Consider the following 22,148-nt stretch of genomic DNA (forward strand, 5'->3'; position numbering starts at 1 on the left):
TAATTACAATTACAACCTCAATGAATGTGCACTTTTACAAAGGGAGGCATGGAGTATTTGTGTAATTGGACTAATTTCAAAAGACGTCAATTTATTCTATTTTTTTTTATTATTGAATTGTGTTATAAAAATAACAAAGCTCTCTATAGCAAGTTCACATAAAACACCATTTTGTATCTCTTTAAGCCTTGCTAGAAACTCAAAAGAGTGGTACTAGAACAACGCTTCTACGAAGTAAGTGATCTAGGTTTATTACGAAAGTCTTGAATCAGTTTGAAACTCATAAGAAAAAGATGAATGAGATACAAGAGAGTGAGGGAGAGGAAACAGGTGCACACACCTTGCAAATATGCTCAAACGACCGAGCGCTCCCTCTATAACTTGCTTCAAGTCAAGAGTACGTGAGCTCCACTCATGAGGATGCAAGCCCTTAAGCAATGGCATTTAGTGCATGGTAGATCTTTGTGGTCTCTTAAGTCTTGACCATAATTTGAATTAAACACATTTTGAGTCTGGATTCGTAATTAATTGATCAAATTAATTTCAAGAACATATCGAATCTTTATTTAATTCTTGAACTTAAAATCAACTAATCCCAAAATTCAAATATTTAATTAATTCAATTAATTAATACTTTGGCTTTCATATCACATAGGACCTCAATTGAATAATTCAATTAGTTAAATAATTAATTTAAAGTCCTTTAAATTAATCATCTATATATTCAAGAATTAATTCAATGATTGATTTACATCCAAAATTATTTCTCCAATTAATTTCGCACAATATTGTTAGTGTTTTGTACGTGATCTTTATAGGTTTCTCTTCAACTATACTTGAATTTGTATCACATATGAAATTTAATCTGGCAACTAACTTATTGTAGACTAATTGAATTATACTCAATTAATCACTTTTGATCAACTCATTAATCGAATAGTACCCCTATCATGGGTGGCCACAATCCTTCCATTAAGTTATTTCCTGATCAAAGTCTGGGACGTAAATTTTAAATTGGTTTTCATACTTCACTTTGATAATTATGTACCCACTATTGACAATGCGTTTCATTAATCAATATGAAAAACTATTTTCTATTTGATCAATGGTTGTGACCACAGACTTTTAGAGATTAACATAGTCTAGAAGATATGAGAGATTGCCATCATCTCATTATGGACGGCAGATTCCTTCTTGAACACACCACCTCTATGTATATTTTGAATGCACAGGTGCAGGTTTTTGGCAATCATGCAATACCACAGTCACATCAGTTAGGACCAAGATACAACCGTACCATACACAAAGCTATTGTGGCTCCTCATATCAGAGGATTAATTCCCATACTATCTCACCTAAAGAATTCTAGTTATACCAATCATATCACGTGGGCTTTCATATGACAATTTTTGTAACGTCCGTAGAATTTTTCATGTAATTGGGAGACTAATTAGTAATTATTAGAAATTTAAATTTAATTAGTAAATAAATTATAGATTAAATTTGGGATGATAAAACTTGAACGGATTAAATTGGAGTTCGTTATAATATTTTAAAGCAAATTATATTAATTAAAAAAATTAGAAAGAACGTAATGGGTATTATGAGAAAAGTTTAATTAAATAATAAAATAATAATAATAATATTATATAATATATATATATATATATATGTAAAATGATGATATAAATACATACACAATGAGTGGGGAGAGAAGAGAGTTTGAAGTGAGGCGGTGGGGCCTCTCCTTTTTACTCCTCCTCATTTCATAACATACACACACATGCACATTAATACACACACATTCACACACTTACAGAACCCAATTACACATACACAGTTCCGCAATATCTCAGGTATGAAATTTTGATTTTAATTTATATTAATTTATATAATTATATTGTTTAATTAGTTTATTTATTAAATATTGATTATATTGAGCGATGTACTATTTAATCGGAGTATTTTATATTTTTGGCTATTTAAATTAATGTTGAATTAAATATCACATTTTGCTATAAAAATGATATAATTGGATAATTAAAATATTAGATTTGTTAGATTTAATTATTACTATAGCTAATTTACACAATTCCATCGGAATGATTAACCACATAGGTAATTCTATGTACTATTATTTAATTAAATTGTATAGCAACGATAAATTGGTAGAAAATTCATAGAAATGTCTCAAAAATTTATATTTAAAGAATATTATGTTATTAAGAAGGAAAGATGAGGCTTTAATGATAATCTCATTTACGAATGTTATTAAAAACGACAGTTATAAATATCTATGGGGTTTGATTAAATGAATTCTTATGATTTAGTTGATAAATCAATTATATGATTGAGAAGTTTAGAAAGTATAGTTATCTAAAATAAAATGAAACAGGGGTTTGGACTTTAATATAAGTGGAATACTAAAAGATTGGTATGAAATGTACGAACATTATATAATATTTTATTTAGAGTTATAATATTCTAAATATATTGATTATACGTATAATATTTTATTATAGGACGTGACGACAAAGTAGAGGGTTAAGCAGTCCCTCGTGCAATCGAAACATTTTGGGATTTAAGGTAAGTATAGCTAATTGGTTATATATATATATATATATATGTAGTATTGTATATGTTATACATATTGGTTTCTTGGATGCGATCGTGAACGTGACTTTATAATATTAAACGTGGCTTCCGTATATTGATTAGTTGTGGTTTATTTTTTAGATTACCCTAATATTGGTGGAATTGTTATTATGTGTCATATGTGTTTGTAATGGTTGGACGTGAGAGTGGTATGATTACGTGATCGTGTAATTGATTGTTGTATGAAATCAAATTGGAAGTTATTATTGAGGAAGTAATTGTTGTAAAGAATAGAATGATGATTGTGAATTGAAATAAAAGATGATGTTTATCTAGTGGAAGCACAGTCAATGGTTTATGAAAATGTGTTGACAATGAGATATGAAAAATATATGATTTAAGCTAGGTACCATGGCGCGTAGGGTACAGGGGTATTCCGAGGTAGCAGGGAATATCCTGTGTTGTTAGCTACACACTGGGGTGGTGTGGGGGTATCATGTTTGTTGTGATGTCCTGTGCTATATTGCTACACAGCTGGAGTAAAAGAGTGTGGGGATATCACACAATGGCGCTTGCCACGTACTTTTCAGGAGATAGGTCACACTGATTAGCCACCTTGGACTTTGAGCGGTGCCGTCGTCTTTATTAGGTGGGTCAGCCGTGACATCTTAAGCCAGAGTTTTTTATTGTTGGGTTGTTAAATATTTTGGTCTTTTATCGGGATTTGTGTTTTAAGTTGTGGTATGATTTTCCTTGAAGTTATGTACATGAGGACATCTAGTGGGGGTAAATATAAACTTTTGGTGATATCTAGTACCTTTTGTGATATATATATTATGCTGATAATTTAGAATTTATTTTATGGGTTGAAAGAGAATTACTTATAAAGTGAGTTTTAATTTAAAAGTAAGGGTGAAATAGTGATAATTAGATGTAGCGAGTAGGGGGTGCTACATTTTTGCTAGTCAATTCAGTGAACTTGACAACTCACTTGTAAAGCACCCACTAAAGTGCATAGACGTCACACGTACATCATCAATGAAATATGACACTCATAATATGAATGAATCACTTAGCTCAAGTCTCAAAGAACTCCTCAACGCCCATTCTTGAAGGTTCTCGATTTTAAAATGTTTAAATCCAATTTTCGAAAGTTGGTTTCATAGTTGTCATCAAATGGACAACCTAACTTCATTAGTTTAACTGATCTATTGGCTTTGTTCGTAAAATACAGTACTAACATATAATATAACAAGACAAAGATAGCCAAAGAATAAATGTATATTCATGAGATTATTAACAGTATATTACAAAACAACTAACTAATTGGCTTTCCGATCACCTACACTAACAAAATTGAGCTCAACACATAATCACATCCGATTTGAGTAGATTACAGCCAACAAAAAACCACCCTTTATACCGAGTCATTCCATTCAACTGCACGATAACCTAAAAATTTATAAAAGAGTGATCAGCCCAAATTATGCCAGATATCTAACCTAATGTAGGCTGATAAACATGGCCTAACAATATTAATATACTCATGTTGTATTTCAACCACATGTAACATGACCCATCCTTTTTATATGTGTGAATAAAAATATAGGCAAGTGGTTGAAGCAAAACTAGAAATGAGTGAAATTGAAGAAATTAATGGGGTGTGGGGCTTGTGATGTGCATAGAGTCAAGCACAAAGTCACTCACGGCGTTGTTCATTCCTACTTCTTTTTCATAAGGGTGGGGTTGGGTTGGGGTTTAGGAATTAGGACCACCTTTTACGTATTGTGTTGTCCATTCATTCATCCCCAACAAATTGCCCTATCATTAATAAAAGATTTGATCTCCAATTGTTCAAGATATATTGATATATACTTTTGTGATAAGATTGCATTTTCAAGAATCAACCCATGTAGATTTGTTTGAATTAGGATAGATCATTTGTTTTTAATACATGCATCCACATCAATAAATTAAAAATTACGCGTTATTTCATTCTTAGTTGACGTATGTTGATTTTCTAGAGCCATTTAACGATAATTTTTTTTTAATTTTAATTTTATCACTAGGAAGAAAGATAATACTAATGACGGAATATTAAGTAGTAATTAATTTTAGATTTATTCCTAAAGATATACATTAAGTAAAAATACACAATATAATTTTTAGTGACAAGAATAGTGCACCAAATTGTCGTTATAAATCGACGGTGGAAACAAAAATATGGTCATAATTATTTTTGTTGATGCAAACTGCAATCTACTTTATCATTATATATGTGTTATTAATTGTTTATAATAATAATTTTTTACACTAAAGTTTTGCCATTGATTAATTATTGCTAGTGATAATTATTATGCCATAATTGTTCTAATTAAAACTATAAAAATCATCAAAGCAACAATAATTTTTTATTTTATTTTATTTTATTTATTTATTTTATGTGAGTATCGTGCAGTTATCTTTGAATTGTATTATACCAATGTAATGTGGTGAAGCAATTGTTGATACTCAATTACTCACTGTACATTTTTAATAGTACCAAAACAATCACATGCAATGATGATCATGTAATGTAAGATATCTTCATAATTACACCCACTCCCAAGAAAAACAAGAAAAAAATTAGTGAAAATCAGGACTGAAAAATAAATCAAACTCGACTACAACTCAATTTTTTGAAATTAACGAATCACGTTCGAACATTTTTGCTCAACAAACTTTCAATTTTAATTTGAACTCGATTCATTTAGTGTAAAATTAGTGATATACACTTAAAAATATCAAATTACACGAGTTCAATTCATGTTATTAATTAGTAAAAATTTATTTAAACTCAATACCTTTTATAATCAAAACTTAATTGAAGTTAAAATTTTAAATTTAATAATAATACAAATAAATATAAATAACAATCTGTCTGACTCAATCCAATTTATTGAAACTAGTGGAGCCATAATTACAAGGCAACCCATCCCACTCAAGAAGTGGGGGCAATCACTTCAATTAGAAACAAGTCTTGAAGACCCTCTCCCAATTTGTACCACATCCATTGAAACTCATCATATAAAAGTTTGTTTCAATTCGATTTATTAAATTTAATAATTAAATCTTCAATCAAAAAAATGGTACCCGCTAAATTTTCAAATTTAATTCGAATTCGACTCTTTTAATATAAATCTAATGAAATATATTTAAAAATATCAAATTATTTGAACTTAATTTATAATTCAATCAATAATAAAAACCTATAATCAAATGAGAATTCAAATAATTAAATTTAAGTAATAATACGTTGGACTCGACTCGGCAAGAGTCTTGAAAAGGCTTTCCACATATATACCACCTCAAAGGGAACTAAGAGAGGAAAGGAAGCTTCAATGGAGCCCGAAACTTCTGAGTAAGTTGGAAACTTGTTTCTTTTTTGATAAAATTTTAATTAAAGATTTTCCAGTCCTGAATTTGACTTAGAATTGTCTAAACCAAATAATCATTTTTCTCTCTCAAATATCACATGACTTCTTGCTGCAGGTTTGAGTCCAGTGAGATGCTGGCAACGTATCTTGCTTCCACGCCCCTCCTGGAGGAGTCATGGCGGCTGTGCAGCCATGCAAACGCCGAAGCCCACCAGAGCTTCGCGGTCCATCGGGCGGCGGAGGTGGCGTACGTGGCGTTCTCCGGCGTGCAAGTGGTGGATTGCTCGGAGGAGAGCTGCCGGAGTTTGGTGGAGCTGGAGAGTGGGGGCGGCAAGGGCGTTTTCGCCGGTACGTTTTGTGGTGGCGGGGATCAAGAACAAGAACCCGTCATGGTCCACGGTGGCCTGCTCCAACTCTTTCTCTTTTTCTATCATTCCCAGAATTTCCAAAACAAGGTAATTTCTTGTTTCTTTTTTTGCCTGCTTCAAATTCAATTATCATTACCGTTTGATTCAATTTTCAATTAATTTCCAGCCCTAGAATTTCTTGTCGATCATATTTTACATTGTATTTAAATTCTAGCTCGAATCAAATTTAATTATATTTAAATTATTAATGTAATGAGTACTTAATAGTGTAATTAGTTCGTTCCGACTTTCGAGCAATTATTTTTAGTTAAATTTAATAATATATTTTTGTATTTAAAATTGGAAACCATGATCATCACTACCCTTTTCCTTTTTTTTTTTTTTTTGGCCCTTTTAATCTTACAAATTTTATTTTTGGGATACCATAAAATAAAAAAGAAAAAGAAAAATATACGATTTTTTGGGAAAGATCAAGTCGAGTTTTTTTCTTTAAAATTAAGTAAATGAATAGTTAAAAATAAATGAAAATAGTTAAATAGAATGGTGGGGTCGTCACAAATTCCCTGTGATAATCATGATTGAAAATTGGCGCAACTTGCCTTCAATCAAGATTCCTTTTCTATTATTATTATTATTATTATTATTATTATTATTATTATTATTATTATTATTATTATTACTACTACTACTACTATATGTTTTTAAAATAATTAGAGTATTTAATTATTGAATAAATAGATAAATAGGTAAACTACTCATTGATGTTAGGTCTAATTATACAAACACCCGATTTTCGTAAAAAAAATATAAGTATATTCCTTTGAAGTTATATTTGCAATTACAAGTGCAAATTTTATTTGATAATGAAATTTTATATAAACACCTTTTGAGGTATATTACACTAATATTGTATGAAGGAATATTTCAAAAAAATAAAGAATTATTTTAAAAGTGTCGGCATAATTTACTCCTAAATATAAAGCCGTGGCAATTTTAAACTTGTATATGGTTTGATCAAATTGTCGTATAAAAACGATTATAGTTTGGAGGGTCGTTATCAAGAAGGTGCAATTTCCGAAAAAAGCCAAAGTTCTATTTAATGTTTGTCCGTTCAACTTTATAATCTGCCAAATCTTTATTTAGACTTCATTTTTTCGTCGGTATGGATTAGATTTTTTATTTAAATTTTATTATATTTTTTATTTTATTTAATATATAAACATTATGTATATATATTTTTAAATAAAATAAATAATATATATGTATATATATATTGGGATAAAATATGTCATAGGAGGACTTAGAATAGAAGATCCAATCCATTATTTTATGTATACCGCGTATATTAAAATTCATATCATTATATATTTTGGTTTGTGTAATTTAATTTTAAATAGTGTCAGTCGTACGTGTATGCTCAGATTCCTTTTGGTAAGATTTATAAGACAGAAAATTATAAAAACCACCCTCGAAAAACTTTAATTAAGACCTTCCAATGTCAAATTAGATAGATCGTAAAAGAGAAATGCTTAAGGTATTATGACATATTAGAGTAATAAAAGTTGTACGATATTACATGTATTACATAAAATACAAATTTTAATTGGTTTTTGTACTTTAGATCGAAACGACCCGAATAAAATCGCTTGAGCTGAAAGTGTTGATTTGTATACGACTTTCAGAATATTATTCCCACATCATATTTTAAAAAATATATTATATATATATATATATATTTGTAATAAAATATTCAAAATTTAAGTTTGAGAATTGAATATATTTGAGAATATCTGAAATAGTATAAAGTAAAAAAGATGCGTTTTGAAAATGACAAGAAAAGCATAGTAATATTTGTGGGGACAATGAGAAGAAAGTAAAACTTTTCACACTAATTCAATGAATTTGTAAACGAAGTGAAAGGGACTGCTTGCAATGCCATTGTCCTTTGCATGTGTTTCTGTGTATTTCATCATTTCCATCTGTCGCTATTTAATTATTAGTAATAAAAAATTGTGTATAAAATTATTGATACGGACAATTAGTGACAGTTTTTGCCTAATTTTTTTGTCGCTAATAGGCTGTCTGTAAATAGTGAAAATAAGATGAAAAATAGTGTTTTTATATTACTTTCTGAATTGTTTAATAAGTGGATTTAAGTCTAAAGTTATAAGCAGCTTTACAGAATTGCAATTTTTATAGTTCATTTGTAAAATTGCAATTTAGTTGTTTTTTCAAACACTCGAGCCTCAATTTTTTTTTCACTTTTAATTTTTATTTTTTTTAAAAAAAATTCTCAATTTTTATTACTGCTTAACTTAGAATTTTCTTTACAACTTATCCCACCACAAAAACGGAGGCTATTGCAAGCACACAATACTGGACTCCATACTTTACAGAATTTTAAAATTAACCTCGTATCCTGTTTAAAACTGCAAAGAAGTCCAAAAACATTAGAAAAAGACCCCCACGTAAAAAAGGGGGGGTTTTTTTGGAAACATTTTTGGACTCTTTTTGCATCTTTTAACAAAATATGATGTTAATTTTAATATTTCATAAGATGTGGGATAAGTATGAAATAACTCTAAAATATGGGGCTAATTTTGCAACTTTACCTTTTAAGAGTAGTTGATTGCAATTGGGCTGCGCTGACATGATTTTTTGTCCGGTTTGGTGCATTCCCGAAGCAGACGGCTACCTAAATTTATATTTTGTTGAATTCTAACACAAAATACATACCTATATATATAATGAAGAAAATTTTTATCTGAATCAAATTTAATAGAATCAAACCAATCACAAAATAATATATTATATTTGTAATGTGATTAATCACTTTTTTTTTAATTATATATCAATTACATAAAAATATATTAAATATTTCATATAATTAATTTGACTTTGACCGAATTAGGCCTGAATTAGAATTTTTCATCCTTAAAGGGTGGGATGGGATGGATGTGGGGTAGAGGTAGGGGTGGGTGGTCAAAGAAGACATCCTTGTATTGTACGTCAATTATTGAAGTCTGCTAAGCAAAACAGTTCCGAGTGTCATTTTCACACACAGAGTGAGTGACTTGAGGAAGATTACTGCTTTAGTGGACAACAATTGCTGTTCACCCACTAATATCTACCAATTTTCAGTTCACACAAATAATAAAAAAAAAAACAAAAAGAAGAATATATTTGTGAAAGATTTCGAATATTTTTTTTATTTATTTTGTGTAATTTTGTATTTCGAGCATAAAATAATATGTTATTAAAGAAGTCATGGGACTTTCGTTTTAGATCATGGAGTTGAGTTCTGCTATTGGAATATGATTCAGAACATCCGTATAATAGATTGAATTTTCGATTTTGTTTAATATATACATGTTATGGGTATAAAATCTGTTATGAAATAAAATAAATGACATAATCTTTGTACACTATGACGTGATGTGTATATATGAAATGTAGAAAACGTAACATGATTTGTAATTGAAAACCCAATCCATCTGTTTAGGGTGCAAAAATTGAGAACTCTTTTTGAAAAAAATAAATAAACAAATAAAACTTTGAAAAATGAGCATACGTTACGTCGAAAAAAAAAGAGATTGTTGCCCCATTCTTGTTTTAAAGACTTATCAACTCATTGATTTTGATATTTCTTGTGGGAAAAATCTAATTCAAATCGGATTTGAACTAGTTATACGATACACTTATGGTGTGATTGATGTATGGTTCAAGAAAAATGACCAATTACCTTACAAATATACAAGTGTATGCATGCATGCATGTCTCTTCACTCTCTAATAATCTATTTTACAACTTATAAGCTAGTTCAAGAGAAGCTGCGGTTGAAATGCTATGCTCTTGAAAGTATTACGAATGTGGATTATAACGGTGTCCTTGCGATCATTGATGCAGATTCTTGAAGTACTGAACTCAAGCAAATCAGTAGTTTTCACCGGCCACTCTCTAGGCGGCGCTCTTGCTTCCCTCTCAGCCCTTTGGCTCCTCTCCATTACTCAGAACATTTCACCTTCCATCGACGTTTTATGCATCACGTATGGTTCGCCGATGCTTGGCAATGAATCCTTCTCCCAAGCAATCCTCCAAGAACGATGGGGCGGCAACTTCTGTCACGTTGTGGCTCAGCACGACATAGTGCCGAGGCTGCTGTTTGCGCCGGCATCTCCGTTTGTAGCACATCTTCGTGCCCTCTTCGCGTTCTGGCAGTTATCCATGTCGTCCCCAGTTTTCGAGCAACTTGCTTCACAGTTGTCCTATGAGAACAATGCTCAAGTGTTGGACAAAGTGTTGGCTTGTCTTGAAGAGAGGTCAAGATCAGGATGTGACGGTGGAGGAGTACGTTCGTTTTGGCCGTTTGGGAGTTACATGTTTTGCACAGAAAACGGCGCCATTTGCTTGGATAACATAATGGCTATTGTCAAGTTACTTTACTTGATGCTGGCAAAGGGCTCCGTTGAGTCGTGTGTATACGATCATCTCAAGTATGAAGATTATGTGGGGAAAGTGTGTTGGCAGTTCTTGCGGAGGAAAAGCTCGGCAGAGTTACCCTACTTTCCTGAGTCGAGCAACGAGGTTGGGATTGCGTTGGCTTTGCAGTCATCAGGGATAGCTTCTCAGGTAACTATAAGTTTACAACTGAAAGATTCAAGGACTTTGTGAAGTTTATTACAGCTGATGCTTGTTTTGGACAGGAACCAGCCTATGGGACTGCAAGAAACTGCCTTGCAATGGCAAGAAAGTTAGGATGTAAGCGCAACCTCAACAATGCTAAGATGGCTGTTTCCTTAGCTAAGATATCTCCTTTAAGGGCTCAGATAGAGTGGTATAAGGCGTTCTGCGATAGTTCTGATGATCAGTTGGGGTACTACGACTGGTTCAAGCGAAGAACTGCTTCAAAGAGAGGCTCGAAAGTGAACATGAACCGGATCAGGCTCGGACAGTTCTGGGATGAGTTGATCAACATGCTGGAAACGAATCAACTGACTCATGATTTCCACAAGCAGCCAAAGTACGTTAATGCTTCCAACTTCTACAAGCTCCTCGTTGAGCCTCTGGAAATTGCTGAATACTACAGAACAGGCATGCATAAGCAGAAAGGCCACTACATTGAGCACGGCAGGGAAAAACGGTTCAAGATTTTTGACAAGTGGTGGAGGGACAGAAAAGTAGGGAATGAAGAAAGCAACCCAAGAAGCAGGTTTGCAAGTTTGACGCAAGATTCTTGTTTCTGGGCTAGAGTAGAGGAAGCCAGAGATAATATATACCACATCACCGGTGAAATGGATTCAGGCAGGCGTTCGTTTTTGCTGGACAAGATTGAAAAGTTTGATCGATATGCACGTGAGATGATCGAAAGGAAGGAGGTGTCAGTAGATGTACTGGCCAAAAATTCAAGCTACAATTTGTTTAAGGAAGAATGGAAAGAGCTGAAATCCAAGCTGCAGCTATTGCCGCCTCATTTTCTAGTTTCTCAAGAAGGAAGGAAGCAAGATATTGTCATGGAAGCGGAGAATACCTTCTTGTCGGGTTTTCATGATGGTAAACTGGTTTCATGAACATGTCAACCTGAAACATTCTCCTTCAGGACTATCTAGTGCTAATGCAAGAGTTCCCCTTCTAAAGTTAGTACACCAGGCTACAGATGTAAGATTTATGAACTGTACACTTGAGCAAATTGACATTGTCTTTGAGTGACAAGTACCTAAATGGGGAATAATACCAAATGCAACATGTTTGTGTATATAGTACTGGAGACAGTGGGAACTATATTTCTATTTAATCAGAGGACTCTGCATTATGTGTGGTGATAATTACATCGATGCTCTCGAAATTTTATGCATTACAAAGAATATGTAATGAAATATGCTTAAACATCAAGACAGTGGCAGTGTAATTATCCCTTACCTTCGCCAGCCCGACAATTTGGTATCAAACCTTTCCATTGGGCGTGTCGATATTCCTAACAGGGCCCTTGAACCATTTTCTTGCATCCACCATCCACCAAAGCATAATCAAGCCCAGACCAACACCCAAAGCAACTGGTGCATAGTTGAAAGTATCCCAAGTGATGGGGTAGTACGTCGGCAGAAGGAAGACCGAGCAGGTGTAACAAATCCAGAGAAAGGCTACTAAGCAAACTGGCCTTCTTGCCCTGCCCAAGTAGAATGGTCCGGCATTGAAGTTCTCCTCTGCCATCACCAGTCTGGCAAAGATGGGCACAGCATAGCCACCAACCCATCCGATCGTGCATATGGACGTTATGGCAGTGAAGACTACGTTAACCTTCAGGATTGGTAGCCCCAGAAGAATGCAGATAGCAGCACAAAGCCATACTGCATTTGAAGGTACTTTGTGCTTTGGGTGGATTCTTCTCCATACTGATGAGAATGGAACTCCTTTATCTCTTGACAGAGCGTAAACCTGGATCATTGTTTTCATACACAGTAAGACCTACCTTAAACTAAAAAGAAGTTAATTCGCAAAGCATTCAAATAAGTATGTGAGGCTTACAACTCTGGCTGCACTGGTGGTTATCGACAGCCCCCCGAAGAAGAACGAACCCCAAATGATAAAGAGCAAAATTATTGCTCCAGTAGCACTGTGATATCGGCCATGAAACGCGTCATAGAGTATTTGAGCTGGAACAAATACGCCCGCAGTCTCATTAGATTTGTCATACAGGTAAGAAGGATCCTGAAAGAAGAGTCGCAATCATCAGTTATGTTTTAAAATTGTCAGAACATGGAGTTTGATCCTTCGTTACATGTTCAACATTAATACATGTCACTGCTTGAGGTTCTTTTTGTAATTTTAGAATATTTTAGAGGCGCACAAGGAAATACATACCTGAATGCTGAAGGTAAGAGCCAATATATATGCCCATCCGAATACTGAAATGATCCCTATGCTTGAGAGAATTGCTATAGGACCATTCTTGTCAGCACCCTTTGTTTCTTCAGTCAGATGGGCTGCGGCGTCGTATCCATAAAGAGAATACTGACTGACAAGAAGAGCAAGAATGGCTGCATACGGTTTGCTAGATATCCCTGTCGAGTCGGGCGCCATTTCAAATGAGGAGAAAACATATGAAGCCGGCTGCCTAGTCAGGGCCACAAGAGGAAGCATAATGACTATTACTAATCCACCAATCACCTGCCACCATATTGAGATGATATCGATGAATGCAATGACTTCCAGCGCAAATGTGTTCAGCACTGCCCATATAACGGTGAGCCCCATATACATGCACAAGAACAGCCATCGAGGAGCAAAGTATCCCCCATCTTTATTTGTACCAGTACATAGCAGAATGATGCTCTGCAGCGTCTGAGATCCTGCATAGGCCTAAAACAACAAACAGATGAACGGGAAGGAATTCGTTAGAACATTTTGCTGCAGGAAATATACAAATTACATCAATGATTTGTATGTTCACCTGTGTCCCTATGCCTGCAATCAGCCCTATTGTCTCGAGCCAAGCACAGCACCAAGAAGCAAAAGGGCCCCATTTCGGGCCGGCTAAATGTGCAGCCCAGAAATACAGTGAGCCGGTAGTCTGGCAATTCAGAAAAGTGATCATACACTAGTTCAGATTCAAGCAATACAAACATTACGGTAGCAACATGAGCTTCTGATCATAGAATTACTCTTCTCAAACATGTTTCTAGTTTCTTGATTTCCTATAATTCGTTAAGGCACGTAAACAAGGAATGTCTGTACTATGATCACAATTCACATGACACAAACAACAATTAAACAATAGTAGTAGTTTCAAGTCAATTCCAATGTTCCTCGGGGGAAACGAGACATACGGGGAAGGAGGAGCAAATCTCGGCCATGGCGAGGCCGACGAACCAGGTGAAGAACGAGACGACAATCCAGCCCCAAACAAGAGGGGCAGGCCCTGCATACAGTAAACTGGAACCATAGAGAGGGGTGATCCCAGTGAAGAGTGTCATTGTTGAGAAGGATATGGCTAGTGTTTTGAATAAGGTCTGCAAACAGGACAAGTTTCCAAATTAACATACAGTCGTAAACAAGAACAAGAAATTTGAGTTGGAATTATGGTTATACCATTTCTCTTCTCAGTTCTTGCTTGTACCCAAGCTCGTTGAGCCGTTTCTCCGCCGAATCCATCTCCTCCACCTACTGCTTCTTGAACTTGAGAAATTCCAAGATTCTGTCAAACGTAAAACTCAACAAAGCAAGAAACCTCTCGCTGCTCAAAACATGAAGACCAGAGGGCAAAAATCAAGAATCCAGGGACATAAAACTCAAGAAGCCTGTCGATTCTCATACATGCCTACCAGAAGGAAAAACAATTCGGTGTTCTGGGGTATTTAGGGAGGTGGGGGTTGACTCGTTCATAAACGGCGGTTTAGTCAAAACTGTAGAAAAGCAGGAGGTGGGAGTGCATGGTTTTCTCTACTGGGCAGATTTGAATTCATTCATCATCCCAAGACTGAGGGCCGCGGGAAACTCTAATGCCGACCTCTGATATGATAAATGCAATTTATTATGGTGCGATTGATTACAATTTGAAAACAATAGATCATTACATGATATGTTTTATGTGATTAGATAGGTAGTTTATATAAGAATTTTTCAAATGAGTAGGAAAAAATGCAATTTTGCACGAGGTGGTGATAGTTTCATATCGGGAAAATTCAAAATTTTCAAAAGATGACAGTAATTTATGAAAAAAATGATGATTTCAATAAAAAAAAAAAAACTTAATTTGGCTAAAATTTATCATATGACCTATCCGTAATACCTAAAATAAACTTTTAGGTCAAATTAAAATTATTTTGAACCTAAATTATCATTCTTCATAAACTATAATCTTTTATTATAAATCTCGAAAGAATTTGAATTGAAACTACCACCATCATTGTGTGAGCGGAACAAAATAATATTTTTCGTGCAAGTGGGCTATGTGTTGACAAGAAGCAACCAGCGCCGTTCTTTTGCGTTTGCATGTAAAAAATATCAAGTTTAAAATATTGAAAACACTTTAATATCTGTAGAGGTCCCCTTCTACTTCTTATTATTGGAATAGGGAAACACTTAGCTCCGTGAATCTCTGTAGACTTTGAAAAACTCACGTTTTAAGTATATTAGCTCAAATGTGTAATTTATATGTATTTCGACAAAGAATTTATCGTACCAAGAAAACTGTCCTGATCCATGGTAATGATCAGAACTGAAAATGGCTCCAATTTTTTTGAAAATGTCTGAAAAAAATTAAAAAGGTGGTGAGCAGTTGAATACAAGAAACTGGTAAGCAAGACTGTTTCCGGGTCAGAGTGGATCTCAGAATTTTGACTTTTCTTGTTTTGTTTTAAGGCATTTACGACACCTCATAGTCCTCGGAATTAGTTTTATTCTCAGACTTGATGTCATCATGATGATCACTGTCTATGTCATCTTCATCTTAATTTCGACCAAGTAATAGTAAATAATAAATCAACCGGTCATTTGATATGTGTAGCACAAAGTACCGTCTCGATTTCTCTAACTTGTAACTTTATGTTAGAAAACAGGGATAATTTCATTTATAATATTTGATTTATAGTCTATTTACCTAAATTATTACTGTCTTTTGTGTACATACAAAAACCATCCCTATCTTTTATATAATAATTGTTAACATTTTTTATGAATGTATACTTAATTTTTCAAACAGTAAAAGTAGTTTGTGTAAATGAATTTACGTGTAAATTTTTAAAAAATAAAAATAATTTATATGAAAAGGCGGTAATAAAACTGAGATGTCAACAAATAACAGTTTCCGGCTTGTTGCATTTATATTGATAACGGAAGCTGCAAGTTGCAGCCGCAATAATTAGCGTTCCCACCTTCACACTTAGTTTCAACTCAATCTCAATGTTCTGTCAAATATTTACATCGCTTGTAATTTTATCTCACTTGGTTTTAATGAGATAAAATGAGATGGGATGTCTTGGACAAGCAAGCACAGTTGAGAAGAAAATTGTAATACAATCTTGAATATTTCATTGCTGAGAAGCATAAGCTGAATCTCCAGGTGCTTTCAGATATTAGAATTTGGCAAGTGTTTGTTTTCTTGAATCAATACACATATTCATATGCATGAAACTTCATCTGTTGATGTGCAATGCTGATATCAGTACCAAATGAAAGAATGAACTCACTTGAAAATAAACTCGGAAGAATGTACTATGGCCCTGGTGTTAAACGAGAGTGTTTACAGGTAGCTGTCTGTGTCGGGGATTCCATTTGTCGAGAGCAACTATCTTGCACTGCCTGAAAAAAAGATGATTTTGTAAGTGGAGAGTCGAGACTCGGTATAGGGCTCTGCCCGGGACACTGAAGTAATTTTTGTTTATGTTTTGAGAACCACGCTGACATGGGAAGACACTGTTACGAGACGTCGAGATAAAAGCCGGCTTCTGTGTCAGTTTTGCAAGAAATTCAAGAGATCACTAGAGATATTTTTCCCTTGATGTCTCGTAGCCGTGTCTTCCTGTGTCTAGATGTTTCATCAAAATAAAAGCAAACTCAGATGCATCCTTGCTGCTCTATCTTTGAACAGCTTCTGACTGTACTTATGGTGATCCCAAAGGATTGCATGCCTATGTATCCATACGCATTTCAAAATCAAATGCATGAGATTCTGTTATTCAAGAAAAAGAACCACAGAAATGGCATGTTCACGAAATCAAATGGGATATCATTTGGTGGTATTTCACCAGTTTTGAGTACGGTAGTCTCTCGTCTGGCAGTGGGCTTCTATCTTTGTAGCACTAAAAGAACTGGCCCTCTTTCTCACCACTTGAACTGGAACTTGTGCCTTTTTCAATCCTTACAAATTCTTAAGACAATTATGCAAAAATGAAGCAGAGCAATCCACTGTGCAAAAAAATGTGATGTAAAAGTCTAGGACTGAGTTCTCTACTGCACTTGAAACATTTTGATCAGTCTATTTCCTAGTCTCATGTTAGATGCCAATGCATATGTTCGGCTTGTTTCTAGTTTCTAGCTATCAGATGAGGAACCTTTTATCTGGAGCCTCAAAAATTGTTTTCCAGGATCCTATTCATAGCCTCAACGACGGGAGCGATAAATAGCTACATAAATAAAATCCATTGCAAACAAGCACCAACAAGATTATCAACAACCTAAACACGGAAACAGCTTACCTGAGTTTCTGTGCTCAAGCTGGTGGTACAAGATGGAGGACACCAAGAAAGAACATATGATCCACATTTAGGTTGAAGGAACGGCATCAAACGAATGCAAAACTTGTTCCAGTATCATTCTCCTCTCCATGTCGAGAAGGTTATCTAACCCATCAGAGTGAGTGATATTCAAAAGGTAGAGCTTCTTAGATGTCACAAATGCAGCAGAAAAGACCCTTTTCAGCCCTCCCCTGGTGCTATCTACCTTGTATTCAAACTCATACACTTGAAGCCCTGCATGACCGGATCTCTCCGACACAGAAATTACCTCAGCTTCCTTTGTACTTTCCTGAACATTTTGAAATTTCATATCAATAAGGTCTGTAACAACGAAGAATCACAAATTGCAGAGCTTAACAAACAAGGATAAAAAAGGCCTGGGAGAAAAGGAAGTAGCCTAATTCTTTCACTACAAAACTGCTTCACTTGTAACCAGGGAATCAAAGAGCAAAAGACGGCATTAAGAAGCTCTTCTCCTTCTTAAAAAAAGATCAGACATCAATCCGCACTATGCATGTTCCCTAGAATAAGAGAATCGAATCAACACATACACCGCTACATACTGAAACTTGAATATATAACATGGCAACACTAGGTAATACATAACAACCTATATTCTGAATGCAAATGCAATTCACTTCCCCGCTCGCCTTTCCGAAGCGGATTATACCATGTAACTTGGTTTCTTTATTTCCTTATAACACGAACTGTACGGGTAACGCATTCTATGTTTTCCTTTCATCATTCCATGAGACTCAGCAGAATTACCACCGAACTTTGGTTTCACCACAATGTAAACCCCACATCGAAAGACTAACACAAACAGCACAGCAATCACACTTAGCATAGGAACCAAATTTACAGACCTTACGTCTTTCAGCCTGGATAAGCTTATCCGCCACAAACTGAGGAGTCCCAAATTCACCAAGACTAGAAATCCGAGTTGGAATCACAACTACACCTACATTATTTGCTTTCTTGTTTGAATCCTCGAACAGAACAGTTGCCCCCGCTTTATCCACCTGATTAAAATGGATTCCATCCACATTAGTTCCCAAAACCATCAAATAACACACAACTAGTTGTAATGAGACATCATTCTGCCTGGTTTTAAGGATAATGCAATTGCTGTTTACTTCTATCACGTCTCTTTAGATAGGATCTTGCAGAGAATGTAACATGGGAGAGTGTGTGTGTGTGTGTACGCGTGAGAGTGAGAGTGAAAAATTTCACTTAGAAAGCGGAAAAAGAACCTTAATCCAGGAAGATGGTACGAGGAAAGTAAACCCTTCTTTGGAATCGGTGTATCTGTCGAGCTCCAACACTTGGGAGGCCAGCGCCTTCGAGAAAAACAAGAATCTTGTTAAGGGTTCATCAATTGATAACAGAAACCCAACAACTGAGAGGTTGAAAATTCTTCTATCCACACCATCTGGCAATCTTCCACTACACTTCCCATTAGAATAAAAAGAAGATAGAGAAGACGACGAGGTGGTGATGGTGGTGGCGTTCAACGGGGAGGAAGAAAGCGGTGGTCGTTGTGTTTTTGATGGTAGAGATGAAGGAGCTGAGCTGAGATTTTGAACAATGAGGAAATGGGGGTGATGTTGGTTTGAAGAAGGAAGAGATATTCCGCAGAAAGCCATTGCCTGCTGGAGACTGAATGGCCAGTACTTGCAGGCTGAGCGCCACCGCCAACGGCCGCCGGTATATAAATGGTCCAAAATTCACTTGTCTTTTTCTTTTTCTTTTTTTTTTTCTTTTTTTGGGGCGGGGGTGTTCATATACTCTCAATTAATTGCCCTTAGATATACCGTCTTATGTTCATTTTGATGTAGAGAAATAATTCATTATTGGGAATATCTGCCTCCTCTCAAATTGGTGTAATTATACGTAAATTTTATATAATTTATAAAATTATATTTTGTATTTTGATATTTGTTCATATCTAATAAATATATTTTTTTAGTTAAAATTTATCAAATTTGTAAATATTAGAAAAAAAATAATAGAATGTAAATTCATATTTATTCATAATTGACTTGTTTTTAATTTATTACATGTCAAATAATTATTTTCTAACCAAACTAACCTTACAAATGTGAATATATATCTCATACATGAATTAGTGTGTGAAGATCACACATGCATTAGTGTGTGAAAATATATTCTCATATATATTAGTATGTGAAGATGTGTGAGGTTAATTTGACTATAATATACTTTTTTGACCTGCAATAAATTAATTAGAAATATATATGAAATTTTATTCATTTTTTTTTAATATCAACAAATTATGTAAATTTTAATTAACAAATAGATCTATTTGTTAGGGGTATTATATATAATTTTTTCAAATTATATAAAATTTATATATAATTTTTTCAAACCTCTAATAGAAGGGTGGTGTAATTGTCCCTTAATTATACGTAGCCAATTTTGAGAAATTGGAGGACCCAAAGTGGTAATAGAAAGATACAAAGGGTGCAAAGTGTAATTAGAGAGGTTTTTCATATAAGGGTTGCTATGTTAGTGGGCTTTCCCAAGCCAACTCTCATTTTGGGCTGGTCCAGTGTTATATTGTCAATGGGCCTCACTTATATTAGTTAATTATTGTTCACATAAATTGCATAAATTTGATTTTAAATGAATCAATCGAAGAAAAAATTCTTATCCAAATCAAATTGATCGGTTCAAACTTATCATGAAATTTATCAAACACATTTTAATAATTAAGTATATCATTGAAACCCATTAAGGGAAGGGTCCGTTTGGCTCTACGAGTGAGCATGTCAAACCTATGTTTTCAGTGCGAATGTAAGTTTTTTGAATTATTTAGTCCCTTTTTCAATAATCATTTTTGAAAATTAAGTTTCATTAAAATCAGATTATGATAAAAGTTATAATTCACAGTTATCAATCCCATCGTAATTATTTTTCATCTAATTACTCATTTTGCCCGTTGGATTTTTTTTTTAATTTTATCACTAATTTTAAGAATAACGTCAGTTTTGAAATTTTACTACAATCTACATCTGCATTATCAATTATGAAAATTATATGTCTCGGCACCATAGTCACTTTTTTTAAAATTAAATATTTCAAAATCAATTCTCTCAACAATTTTTTTTTTTTTTTTTTTTTTCATGTGAAATCAAAATATTAGTTGTAGCTAAAAAATCATGACAAATATTCTGATCATAGCTAAAATAACGACAGATGCTCATAAAAAAGCTTTTAAGTTTTTGCATTGGCCCTCATAACTATAGATCACTTATGTAGGATTTGAGAATTGCAATTGAGGACTGCAATTTAAATAAATAATTGGCAACATTTAGTCCAAATCTAGCTGGAAAATGTTGATGCAATTATAAATTATCACACGTTTTACACGTGACTTAATTAATTTAGTTTTTCTTATTTTTTAAATTTCCGACTATTTTTGGAATGAGGAACGCAAGGGGGAAAAAGATATAATTTTAATCTTATAACTAAAGGGACGACATATTTAAACCAAATATAACTAGAGCAAAAATGTCACATCGACAAAACAAGAGTCATGCGTGCAGTAATGTACTAATCCTACAAGCATTTCCTAATGGCATCTGGATTAAATATTTTTTTTAATTATAATCCTCAGTTACAAATTTAAAATCGGATCTAAATTGCCACCTCATAGCAACAAAATTGCAATTTTTTAATAAAAAAAATTAATTTCTTATGATTTTTAAATCGTAATCATTTACAATACAAAGAATAATCCAACTTTTTCTTAATTAATAATAATAATAATAATAATAATAATGTGTGCGTTATATTCCATAAGACCAGAAAATAGTCGACTACGTATGATATAAAAATAATTAAATAGGGTGAGAATTATTTATTAATTAAAGTGTGAGAACATAATCATATGATAGCAATGAATTGACCCGTCGACAAAACATTGAAAATATATTAGACCAATTAATTAATAGATAATTAGGAGTAATAATAATGATTAATTAAAAAGTTGGGGGGGGGGGGGGAAGAGAAAGAAGGTTCGAGGAATGTGAGGAAAAGGGTTTGATTGATTGATTATTCTGGCGATTTGGACCACCTTTTCTTCTACTCTCAAAACTGATAACAACGTTTCTCATCCAGGTTCATTACTTCTTCTTCACTTTCCTAATCCTTTGCTCCAATTCTCTTTTCTTTTATATATATATAATTTAGTAGTCGACATGTGCATATACTTTTTCTAACCTGATATGTTCAAAGAATACGTCCAGTCCAGCAAGCTGAGTTATCATACAGCACGGAGGCCACGTCATACAAGTGGTTGATACTTCAAGACACATCATAGTAAAAAATTTCGAGTTAACTCCGAGAGACCTGACTGAAATTGACTTTTTAGTCAGTAAGTAGCTGCATTCCTGGATACTTGGGCAAATGGCCATATTTTTGTTTAGATAAGTAAAAAATTCTGATACTTTTTTCCTATTATGTAGCTAACACGTGCAGCTATCCATTGATATTGGATTCAACCCAACTACCTT

The 22,148-nt window shown here is 33.8% G+C and overlaps 3 protein-coding genes across 4 annotated transcripts; 1 reads left to right on the forward strand and 2 right to left on the reverse strand.

The window, feature by feature from the left end:
- On the forward strand, positions 5,839–12,170 carry LOC105178038 (lipase-like PAD4). The gene is made up of 4 exons (XM_011101378.2): positions 5,839–5,995; positions 6,127–6,466; positions 10,286–11,008; positions 11,083–12,170. The coding sequence occupies exons 1-4, from the start codon at positions 5,976–5,978 to the stop codon at positions 11,944–11,946; spliced, it is 1,947 nt and encodes a 648-aa protein (XP_011099680.1). The 5' UTR covers positions 5,839–5,975; the 3' UTR covers positions 11,947–12,170.
- LOC105178039 (amino-acid permease BAT1 homolog) lies at positions 11,933–14,928 on the reverse strand. 2 transcript variants are annotated; one of them, XM_011101379.2, is made up of 6 exons: positions 14,465–14,925; positions 14,203–14,385; positions 13,827–13,946; positions 13,238–13,735; positions 12,902–13,084; positions 11,933–12,811 (listed from the first exon to the last, which is right to left on the reverse strand). In XM_011101379.2, exons 1-6 carry the CDS (start codon positions 14,525–14,527, stop codon positions 12,320–12,322), a joined length of 1,539 nt encoding a protein of 512 aa, XP_011099681.1. In that variant the 5' UTR covers positions 14,528–14,925; the 3' UTR covers positions 11,933–12,319. The 2 variants fall into 2 exon arrangements, with proteins under 2 accessions (XP_011099681.1, XP_020554813.1); XM_020699154.1 differs by lacking the exon at positions 14,203–14,385 and having other exon boundaries at positions 14,465–14,928.
- LOC105178040 (psbP domain-containing protein 2, chloroplastic) lies at positions 16,371–19,468 on the reverse strand. The gene is made up of 4 exons (XM_011101380.2): positions 18,864–19,468; positions 18,477–18,632; positions 17,572–17,899; positions 16,371–16,675 (listed from the first exon to the last, which is right to left on the reverse strand). Exons 1-3 carry the CDS (start codon positions 19,254–19,256, stop codon positions 17,639–17,641), a joined length of 810 nt encoding a protein of 269 aa, XP_011099682.1. The 5' UTR covers positions 19,257–19,468; the 3' UTR covers positions 16,371–16,675; positions 17,572–17,638.

Source organism: Sesamum indicum, linkage group LG15 (genome assembly GCF_000512975.1).
Source record: "Sesamum indicum cultivar Zhongzhi No. 13 linkage group LG15, S_indicum_v1.0, whole genome shotgun sequence".
Lineage (NCBI taxonomy): Eukaryota > Viridiplantae > Streptophyta > Magnoliopsida > Lamiales > Pedaliaceae > Sesamum > Sesamum indicum.